The sequence below is a fragment of the Plasmodium coatneyi genome, chromosome 5 (genome assembly GCF_001680005.1).
Source record: "Plasmodium coatneyi strain Hackeri chromosome 5, complete sequence".
NCBI classification, from domain to species: Eukaryota; Apicomplexa; class Aconoidasida; order Haemosporida; family Plasmodiidae; genus Plasmodium; species Plasmodium coatneyi.
Window position 1 is genome coordinate 282,303 of NC_033560.1, and position 10,793 is coordinate 293,095.

General features: G+C 41.9%; 3 protein-coding genes across 3 annotated transcripts; 2 read left to right on the forward strand and 1 right to left on the reverse strand.

Annotated features, from left to right (window-relative positions):
• Positions 1-44: 44 nt before the first annotated feature.
• On the forward strand, positions 45-1,886 carry PCOAH_00010350 (Dehydrodolichyl diphosphate synthetase; the record flags this gene model as incomplete). The annotated part of the gene is made up of 7 exons (XM_020057844.1): positions 45-100; positions 243-334; positions 465-607; positions 727-843; positions 1,031-1,306; positions 1,483-1,585; positions 1,746-1,886. Coding segments are annotated over 6 exons (864 nt in total), but the record flags the coding sequence as incomplete, so codon positions are not given.
• An 807-nt stretch (positions 1,887-2,693) lies between these two features.
• On the reverse strand, positions 2,694-4,052 carry PCOAH_00010360 (Uncharacterized protein; the record flags this gene model as incomplete). Its single annotated transcript, XM_020057845.1, has 1 exon — positions 2,694-4,052. One exon carries the CDS (start codon positions 4,050-4,052, stop codon positions 2,694-2,696), a length of 1,359 nt encoding a protein of 452 aa, XP_019913476.1.
• A 2,479-nt stretch (positions 4,053-6,531) lies between these two features.
• On the forward strand, positions 6,532-8,514 carry PCOAH_00010370 (Uncharacterized protein; the record flags this gene model as incomplete). The annotated part of the gene is made up of 1 exon (XM_020057846.1): positions 6,532-8,514. One exon carries the CDS (start codon positions 6,532-6,534, stop codon positions 8,512-8,514), a length of 1,983 nt encoding a protein of 660 aa, XP_019913512.1.
• Positions 8,515-10,793: the final 2,279 nt, after the last annotated feature.

Below are 10,793 nucleotides of genomic sequence, written 5' to 3' on the forward strand. Positions count from 1 at the left end.
AACATAAAAAATGGCGCACCTGCAATTTTCACCCCATCTTGCAGACTGCAAAGACTGATCACTTCGCTCCTGCGGGGTCTCATCAGCGTCAAGCACATATGTAAAATCGAAAAGGCAAACATATGAAATAACCTGCATTCGGGTGGAAATTACCCTCGTTCGTGTCTGCGAACATGCACCCCTCACATGCATATGCAAACCCTAGCCTAACGTGTGCATGCCCAATTTTCCCCCCTCCCAAGCCATAATCATGGACGGCAACAGGCGATTCGCGAAGGAAAAGGGAGTCCACTCCTCTCTGGGGCACTACATGGGATCGAAAGCGCTCATCCAAGTTAGCATGTCTAAGCGTAGGAATTTTCGTGCACGCGTAAGCGCACAATACCAGGTGCTCATATGACCGCTTATTCGAAGCATCGATTAGGAAAAACCACCTCACCCCTACCACTTCACCTCTCACCCAGATCATAGAAATATGCATTAGGTTGAACATAAGGGTCCTGTCCGTCTTTTCGCTTTCCCTGCTGAATTATAACAGAAGCCCCGAAGAAATACACTTCCTCTTTTATCTAAATCTCCTCATTTTGATTAACGAGGAGTTTTTCATGTAAGTGCATTGCTTTCGGTTCGACGTGCTCATGCGAGTACACGGTTCGGGGGGGCTATACCAAATGTTAGTCCCACGTAAATTTTTCAAACACGCAAACGGTTTTACCTTCCCATCAGGAATTTCATAAGGGACAACAAAATTAGAATCAAAGTAATTGGAAACCTTTCTTACATCAGCGAAGCTTACAGAAAAATTATCTACGACATTGAACAGAAGACGGAGCAGTTTGACAAGTAAGCTACAGAAAAGACGACCCTGCTGAAATGTCTATAAATTTTTTTTTTTTTTTCACACCTTTGTGTGCCTCGTCAGTGCACACTTACAGAAGCACTTCACAGTCGTTGGCATCATCACATGTGCACTAGGCAGATACTTGCGTGAATCATTCATTTCCCCACCTCCTCCCCTTGTCATCCGTAGCCTTCTCCTGAACATCTTCTTTTCCTACACCAGTAGAAACGAAATGAGTCTGTGCAAATTCAATCCCAATTTGTACTTCAATACTTATAAGAGCCTGCTGGAGGAGCGGGAAATACTCTGTACTCCCTCCTCTACATTAACAGAGCAGGACGACCCAGACAAATGTGATTATTTAGAGAGCATACTGAAGAATGAAAGGAATGACCCCTATAAGTTGTTCGAGGTGGAGTGTATATGTGGAGGACGCTCTTTCCTAAATCGGGAGCAAATCAAAATGTATCTTAAAAAGAAGGGAAAATAAATAATGATAACGCAAATGATGCTACTATATATTTGTCTTCCCCCTGAAGAAGCCAAAGCTCGGGGGAATGTGTTTATTGGAAAATCCCGACCGTTCACCTGCACACGTTATATTTTTTAACCATTCTGAATTCATTACCCCCACCTCACAGAGTCAATTACCATAAGAAGCTCCTCACTTGCAACCTGCCCCCTCCGAACATTTTGATACGGACGTCCGGCGAGAAGAGGCTGTCGGACTTTATGCTATACCAAGTTAGGCATACAAAAAAAAAAAAGGAAGCATTTTTATAAAATTGCGCACAAGTACACCATCACGTGTGCAGACCTTCACGCCATAAATGCAAACACCCCCTCGTCAAAAGAGCAGCTCGTAAACTTCACCCCCTACCCCATTTCCCTCCCTAATTTGCAGATTTCTGAATTTACAGAAATTTACTTCATCAATGAGTACTGGCCAATGTTCAGCTTTTTGCAGTTCATATATGTCATCTTGCACTACACCATTTTCCAGACAACGAAATTGGATTTTTCCTACTCCAATCCGTGTCCACACTGATTGATTATTCTGTCAGTTTATTTTGTTACTTTAGTATATTATTTTATTTCATTTTTTTGATACCTTTTTATGTCCTGCTCCTTCTGACCTTCCTTGCGACCATTTGTTAATTGTCCCCTTTTTTAAAAAGACTCCCCCTTAAAACGATACTTAATTAATACCCCTAGACGAATCGCCCATCCACTGATGGAAGGGAATTTTTCACATAAAAGTGATTAAGGTCTGTCATTAACTGATGCGTGTAGATTGACGACGGGGCATGAGCGAACCCCCCCGAGTGAAAATAGCTTATGTTGTTTCATTTAAGACGATACTAAAACAAAGTTACAAAAAAAAAGATGAGGCACACGAGCGTGTGCGTCTGCGTGGAAAGGCGCAAAGGGGACTCAAATGAAACGAAAAAGACGACATAATGATAGCGAAATAAAAACGATGTGACAACGAAATGATGGCCAAAATGAGAACGCAAATAAACAAAACGGCAAAATTGGCGACGAACGTGAAATCACTCACGACGTGCCAGAAAGGATGAATCACCCCAGAGGTCGGCTGATCAAAAATGTAGAGCTGTTCACAGAAATGTGCCGCCCTGGGTTAAAAAAAAAAAAAAAAAAAAAAAAAAAAACTTCAGAATGTGTACTTCCTTGTACACATTTTTTATAAAAATATATGAACAGGTCATATTTTTCAGGCAGTTAGCCATTTTTTGCAAATTTTTTCAAGAAAAATATGAACGGGTCATAATTTTTAATGCTCCGCTTGCACACATTTTTTTTGTTGTTGCTCCACCCGAGTCCCCACTCTTCACAGAATAATCGGTGGTTCCATAAACACACACGGGATGTAATCGTTCAAATGGTTATACGCAAAATGAGGACCCAAATTAATTTTCGCCGAAGCACCCATGTACAAACTCACAGACGGATGATAAAACCCTTCATAAATATCAACAAAAGCGTTCTTCTTTATTTGCCCATTTAGGGAGAAAAAAATAGATGAACCGTAGTTTTTCTTTAAGACGGGTGGATCTTTTGGATCACATAGAATGCCATTTTGCAAATATTCATACAATTTTTTATCTGATCTTGGATCAAAGTTATACGTATTTTTGTTCTTTAAATTTAAGTAGCACCCAATGATATCACCTACTTTAATTGGTTCCATGCAGTCGTAACTTATGGAGTTGTTAAAAATTCTTCCATTTTTGCTATTGACGCAGTAGCTATATTTGTCTGTTCCTATGGGATAGTCATACCTCATGTATCTGCAAGCGAAACCAACTCTTATATATGGGTTTACCTTTATCACTTTGTCCTTATAACCTAAGAACTGGAAATTTTGCACAGGTTCTTCAATTTTTATTTCGTAGTACCATTTTCCGATGTCTGCCCCATTATTCACGAAAACACTGGACCATCCTTTGTCTCCATAACAGGTGAGCTTATCGCTGCTTAAATTCACACAGCTGTCTTTATATTTGGTGGAGAACGTCACATTATTTTTGCTTCTGTATTTGCTATAATCAATAAAATATTTGTAGCTTTCCTTTTTCTTGTTATTCGCTTCTGGTTGTGCATGTGTCTCTTTTGCATCGTTATTAATCCTAACGTGTTCATTCGGTTTGTCCTTCGCCTTTTCCTCCTTACTGGCGTCACTTTGTGCTAGTTCGGTTTTGCTACTTTCTCCTGCTTCGACTCCTTGTTCTTCTTTAGCATCTCCAGTGGTCGCTAGCTTATCGACCCCCTTGATGTTCTTTTCGATGTGATTGGCACAACTGATGTCTCCATCCCCTGTTTTCGCATGCTTGTTCATGCCACCAATAGTTGACTTTTCCATCAAGTCAATTTTATCAACATTGGGGGCACTGCTCATGCCGTCAAGGGTCCTGTCCATTTGGTACCGTTCTTCCACTGCTTCCGCTTTTCTCTTCTTATCAGAGCTAGCGCCAGTGATTAGCGTATTCGCGGCAGATTTGCATGCACTGTTCGCACCATTTTTTGCGTTTCCACTTTGAGTAAAAGGTTGTCCCTTTTCGGCTCCATCTTTATCCGAATTGTGATAACTGGTGCTCACTACCTCTTGCACATTCCCCTTTGGCGAATCCATCTCTGCATTTACAACATTTTTGTCCTCTTCGTATTCTACGTTATTAAGACTCGTCATGATTCTCCGTTCTGAATGCTTATAGGTTATCCGTCTGGTGCTACTATGCTATCACGTTTGCGTCTCACTTGCTTCTTATGCTTTTTCCTCTCTTGCTATCTTTCGTATTATTTCTTCCTCTTACCATTATGATCCTCACCTGCATTCATTGCCCATCGAGGGTCGCTCGTTCTCTGATTGATGCCAGTGCACTGCGGGGAGTTCCTTCCGGTGGGCGGACAACTACCATTCTAGTTGCGGCGCAGAATTTCGAGCAACTTTGGCGCAGTGCTGCTACCAAGGTGTGACCAAGTCGGCACAAACACGACACAATTTTTCTACTTGTTCGAAAAAATCACATTTGTTTTTGCCTAACTTTTGACTTGCGTAAAATTGCCAAATTAAAAGTTGCACTTTTTCGATGTGCCGCGTTTATTTTATAATTTTTTTTTTTTTTTTTTCTTCCTCTCGAAATCACTCATGCGTGTTGGAGTAGCACTTCAGCGCTCGCACATGTAAGCGTGTGTGTGTTCTCGGGATGTAAATAAATCTGTATGCATGTCATCACGAATGTGAACTTGTGTGCATACCAAAGTACAGCATGGCAACTTCAATCCCATGTTACCTAACATTCGCAACAATTTTGTTGCTACGCGCTTTTTCTCTTCCCTTTTGTCACTAATTTGATGTGCGCGCGGTGAGGAAGGGGCTACTGTTGCAGGGAGTGGAAGGGTAAGATGCGCCAAAAGGGGGCATGCACACACCTACTCACAGGTAAGCACAACGTATTTACACATGAACAGATTTATTTAAACGTCTTTTTACGTTTATGTAAGTGCCCTTCTGGTGTATCTACGCCTATTGTATGCCTTTCCACGTACACTTTTCTGTACACCTGCAAATTCGCCACAAAAAAAAAAAAATTGTGTATGCAGTAAAATATTCCCCTATCTGCATACACCCCAAGGCGCAACAAGCTTTTCAAATTCACGGCAAACGAATAGCAAATATAAAACTGAAAAAAAGGAAAAAAAACAACAACAAAAAAAAAATCCTTTTTGTCTGAAACATTATGCCCTTATATATTTTTTATACCTCCTTCAGTTCTTCGCCAGTATTTTCCGTTTTGATATACCCTATCCGCCTCTCTCTTTCTCCACTTACAATTGTACGTTTTACGTTGAGCGTCGAAACGGAAAAGAAGCATATAACGTGATATGCCTATTTCGCATTAGCCTGATTTGCTTTTTTCCTTTTTTATCACGTTGGTTCGCTTTGTTTACTTGAATTTGGGCCAGTTGGGGTTGCCGTTCGTACGGACTTCATTGGCAGGTACGATTGAAGCTGTGCAAGTAGTACTGGTAGAAAAACCTGTTCGCGCATGAAACGTTGTAGCTGCCTCGGTTGGGTGATTACTCATTTGGGGATATGCCCAACTGGAAAACTGCCCCTTTTTTGCCAAGTGCCACATGTAAATTATTGCGGGCTCGGCGTGAGCCCTGTGCAGAGTATACATATATACAACGTGCGTTGTAGCTTTTTTTTTTTTTTTTTTTTTTTTTTTTTTCACACGTCGTTCATGCAAAGCCAACAGGTTGCTTTGCAATATCTGCTGATTATAATTTTTTGCCAACTTTGCAAATTTCGCACAATTTGCAGAATTTTTTTCAATTTTATTAAGGCGGCTTTGCCATTTCCTCACCCGCCTGGTGTGCTCATTTTCGTCCGCAACACACGAATTAAAGGTTTGATCAGCCGTTCACAACTCCCTCACCACTGACAACAGAATGATTATTTTTTCCCGTCCTACATATCCTCTTTCGACATTATGAAATTTGAAAACAAATTCAATGCACAATTCGCAGACACACTTGCTGATTTTTCGTTTGCCTGTAAACAGACATATCAAAAGTGCTCACCAACAGTGCGAAGCTCAACTGCAGTGTTTCGCCGTGAACACAACTCAAGTGCTTCCCTTCTCGAAATACCAACTCAGCCTCAACGGTGGTCACTTCGCATGCAGAGGAGGATGGACCTCCCGTAAGTTGCTCTTCACACGTACGATGTGGAAACACTCAATTTGGAAAATTAAAAAAAAAAAAAAAATTTGCAAAACTCGGTCATCCAATATTTTGGTTGATCTTCCCCCCAGGACAAATTGGTAACATGTCCCTATCTTCATGCTTCTTTCACCTCGTATATAGCTTCATTTTCATTTATCCATGGAGCGTGCAAAAATTGGGTGTGCTATCCGCTGTCCATAATAAGCAATTCACGAGCACGTTGAAAGAGGTGTGTTGATTTTTTGCTATCTATTCATGCGAGGGAATATAACCGTTGTTGTGCGGAAGAGACAAGCTCGTAAAGCAGACCTTAGCTGCTCAGAGTGAATGTCATTATCTCAGGAAAAGCAAAAACGCTAACGAAAGAATTGAACTCTGACGTTGAAGCGTGCGACGAAGTGACCAATGAAACGGAAAGAAGAACCTCTTTATCAAAAATGAGAAGTGAAGAAGACACTGGAAATATAGGAATAAATCTGAGGGACGCAGAAGAGGAAGAATGCAATGTAACCATAATGGAGAAACGTAAAAAAAATTGCAAAATTTTGTCAAGTGAGCAAGAGGACACACATTCGGGTGAGCGTACAGAACAGCTCCATCTGAAAGATAAGGGTGGGATCCACCAAGTGACGTCGTCACATTATCACACTAGGGAGGAAGAAAAAAAGAACCAAAAACGAGGGAAAAAACAGAATGATAGTTATCCTCTCCTCGTAGTAAAAAATGAGGAGACAAAGCCAACGGATGATGTTCGTGAAAGGAACCAAATGCTCAAAACAGATGAAGCGATAAACAATTCCGAGGAACCAACTCCAAAGGGATGCCTGCCAAAAGGGGAAAGAAAATATCTGCGCGCGTTGAAAAGCATAATTAGAACAAGGGATGGTAGCCACACGCGTGACGCGAACATGGATAAGTGCAGAGAAGGGGATAGAAGCCCCAGAGTTGGAAACGGCAACCGCAGAAGCTACACTTACTTCGCATACAACCCACGCAGGGAAGAAATAATTAATGTAGAGATGCACTCGCATGTCCTAATGGATGAGTCGAATGATAATACCGCCGCCAAATTCCCCTCCAGGGTGGATAAAAACTCATGTGTAGAGGCCAACCAGGGAGAGAAGAGCGAAGAAAGCACAAGGAAGAAGAAATGGAACTTTAGGCGTAGGATTATGGGCAAGATAAAACGCAGAAGGAAGCGGGATGATGTGTGTCAGGAGGCGTGCCAGGAGGCCAACCAACCGGCACAACCAGAGACGCACCACCCTGCTACAGCAACCGCCGAGGAGAACAATTTTGTCATATACAAAGTGCCCAGGTACCTGAAAAAAAAAAACATAAAGTGCCCCTTCGTCTACAGGAAGGTCTTTTTTGGCAAATACGGAATAATAAATTATGATTTGAGGGGAAACAAAAAAGGCACGCTCGTCATAACATTTCATGGACTGAACGGAACCAACTTAACCTTCCTGGACATACAAAAAACGCTAGTCAAATATAAGTACCAGGTTCTCAACTTTGATCTGTATGGGCATGGATTATCTGCCTGCCCCAAATATAATCACCGAAAAAAAACCTACGGAATAAATTTTTTTTTAACACAGACGGAAGAATTGCTGACCCATCTAAAATTACTACATAAAGATTTTTATCTGATAGGTTTCTCCATGGGTTGTGTAATTGCCATCAGCTTTGCAAAGAAGTACATAAAACAGGTGAAGAAAATTATTTTGATATCCCCTGTTGGCATTTTGGAGAAAAAGCCCTTTGCCCTGAAGGTTCTGAAGTTGTTCCCCTGCCTGATCAACATTTCGTCCTTTTTTATGTTGCCCTGTTTTATTTCGAAGAAGAATTTTAAGAGCGAGCCCAAAGGTCCTTCTAAGAAGGGGTCACCCAGGAGGGGGTCAAAAAGTGCCAACAAAGAGGATCCTAGAAGTGACCCCAAAAGTGACTCCAGTGATGCCCCCGGCAAATCGCCCAACCAGGACCCCCAAGACGACTCCGATGACGACACGTCCGACTACCTGTACAACCGAATCATGTGGCAGGCGTTTGTGAAAAAAAATATCACGCACTCAATACTGGGCTGCATTAACAACTTAAAGATGTGGAGCGCCCATGACATATTCAAAGAAGTCGGACTGAATCATATACCCGTTTTGATTCTCTGTGGAGAGAAAGACAACATCTGTAGCGTCCACGTTTTTAAGAACACATCCAAATTTTTCATCAATTGCCATATGATAATTTTTAAAAATGCCTCCCACTTAGTTCTGGTCGAGAAGAGCAAAGAAATTAACTCCTGCGTGGTGACCTTCTTCCACTTCCCCAACAATGCTGATTTGAAGACCGTTCATCATATGTTTCCGGTGGACACGTTGGGGAACTCGGTCCTTTGCCAGCGGGGCGACCCATTGTGAGGTGAAGCAGAGAAACGGAAAACTGGGGAAATTTGCCGCGCAGCAGTTCGTTACTCGTGGGGTGGGAACACCTTTCTCTACACCCCTACGTGTTCTACCCACATAAAGAATCGTTTGCATTCCCCAGTTGTATTATTTTTTATTCTGTTCTGTTGATCCTTTTTTTTTTGTCCTTTTTTTGTGGTGACTTTTTTTTTATTCCTGCCCATTTAGCCGCACACACAATGTTGGATGCAGTTCCCCGTGGGTATTCCCCTTTTCCGCGTGAGCAAATCAACACATGTCCCGCTTTGAGGCATAAGTACCTCCAGCAGGGGTGTATCATATGTTGTTCCGATGTAAAACAAAATTTTGAGGATTTTATTTTCTCCTCAGGGTTAGTGCTTCTCACACAGCTGTTCCTTTTTTTTTTTTTTTTTTTTTTTTTTTTTGAGGTGTTCATAAAAAATAGCCAAACAGCCAAATGGCTATGTAGCAAAAAATTGGTTAATTTTTCAAGGGGGTGAAAAGGAAGAAATTTTTCCCTATGCGCAACACGTGCAAATTATTTCCGACCTTATCTGTCGACAATTCTGATAAAGAGACGGGGGGTGAAAATTATGTTTCACGTCCACGTCCCTGTGTTCGCCCTTTTCATCTTTTGTTGCTCCCCGCAGAATTGGCAAAACGTTTGTATTCACCATCACGCGGTATGCACAAAATAAATACGTATAGCCATTTTCGCTTTTTCTTTTTGTTACGTATTTCCCAACTGTCCCAAATGTGGCGGAGTAGCGCCGCCCCCCTCGTTGTGGTCGCTACTTTTGGCATACCTTTTTTCGTTAAGCATCTATTTTGCGGCGTGGCGCATACATTCTACATATTTTTTTTTGGCACATAGGAGCCGTTTTTTCTTTGGGCGCAGTCGTATTGCCCTGCCCGCGGTTTCTGTGGCGTGCAGTCGTGCAGCAGATGAAAAATCGTATAGCACCGGCCACGCATACAAAATTATATACAATATAATTAGCTGTGTTAGGGACGCGGCATTGCAATATATATATAATTTATGTGCCCGCTGTTTATATAATATCCCCCCTTTTTAAAAGGAGGCGTTTTTTTTTTCGTTTTCCCCCGCCCCCCAGGACGAGTTCCGCGCGGGGCCAACGTGGCTGGGAGCACTGTATGGCCGTGCATACAAAATTCGTACGTTTCGACTTTGTTTTTTTCCCAATGTATAAGTTGAATCGCCATTCTTGGGGCGACCATACATATGTAGTACCATCGCAAATCTACGTATGCTGGAACGCGCACAAGCGTAAACCGGTATTGCATCCCCCCTTATAAACGCCGCAAGTACGATGGCGCGACGAATGCCTTTGCGTATAATTTATAATTTCCCGCATGCCCCTTAACACTTGTTCTAATTTACCCATACCATAAATGAAACATATGAAAAAAAAGAAGGAAAAAAAATAATCATCTAGTTATCCTTTTTTTTCTTTTTTTTTCTTTTTCCACGCTTTACGCGTTCGAACTTAACAAAAATACTTCCCTATGTCAAGTATTTCGAAACAGCAACCGAAAAAAAAATAACCAAGTCAAGTCACAAAGCGCCGAGTAAGGAAAACGGCAAGTGACAAAAACACCAAGGAACAAAACAGCAAGTCACAGAACACCAAGTGATCACTTTCACGTGACAAAAATGTGAAAATCTGAACGTCCCCTGTTGCGTTTAAGTTAAAACGCGCAAAGACTTTCAGCGTGACATTTTTCACCCCTTTGTGTTTCACTTTGTGTTTCACGTTGTGCTTCACTTTGTGTACCTATCGATCTGTTTCGTGTTCACATACTTCGCCAGTCGAGGGGAAGGTATAGTCAACGTAACGAAGCATTCGCCTTCGCATCCACCGTTACATTCCCTTCACGTTTGTGTTGCCCAATTTATTTGCCTGCTTGTTCCCCGTACAAGCTTGCAGTTAGGCAGCTTCACAGAATCATAAAACATGTAGCTGCGTGCCCCGCGCGCTTACGCCTACATTATGTGTATGTGCCTTCATATGCATGTATATAGAAGCATGTGCTCGAATGTGCCTGCCTATACATGTGCCTATGTCCATACCTGTACTCGGGCGCACTTGTGCCACCCTTGAGCGTTCTCTCTTTTTTTTTTTTTTTTCTTAATCCCACTGCATCACACCCTTATGTATATATGTATTCCTCTTTTTGCTTTCTTATTGTGTAGCCCCCCCCACCAGTTAGCGCATCCCCACGTGTGAATTGTACGTACTTGTTTATATATA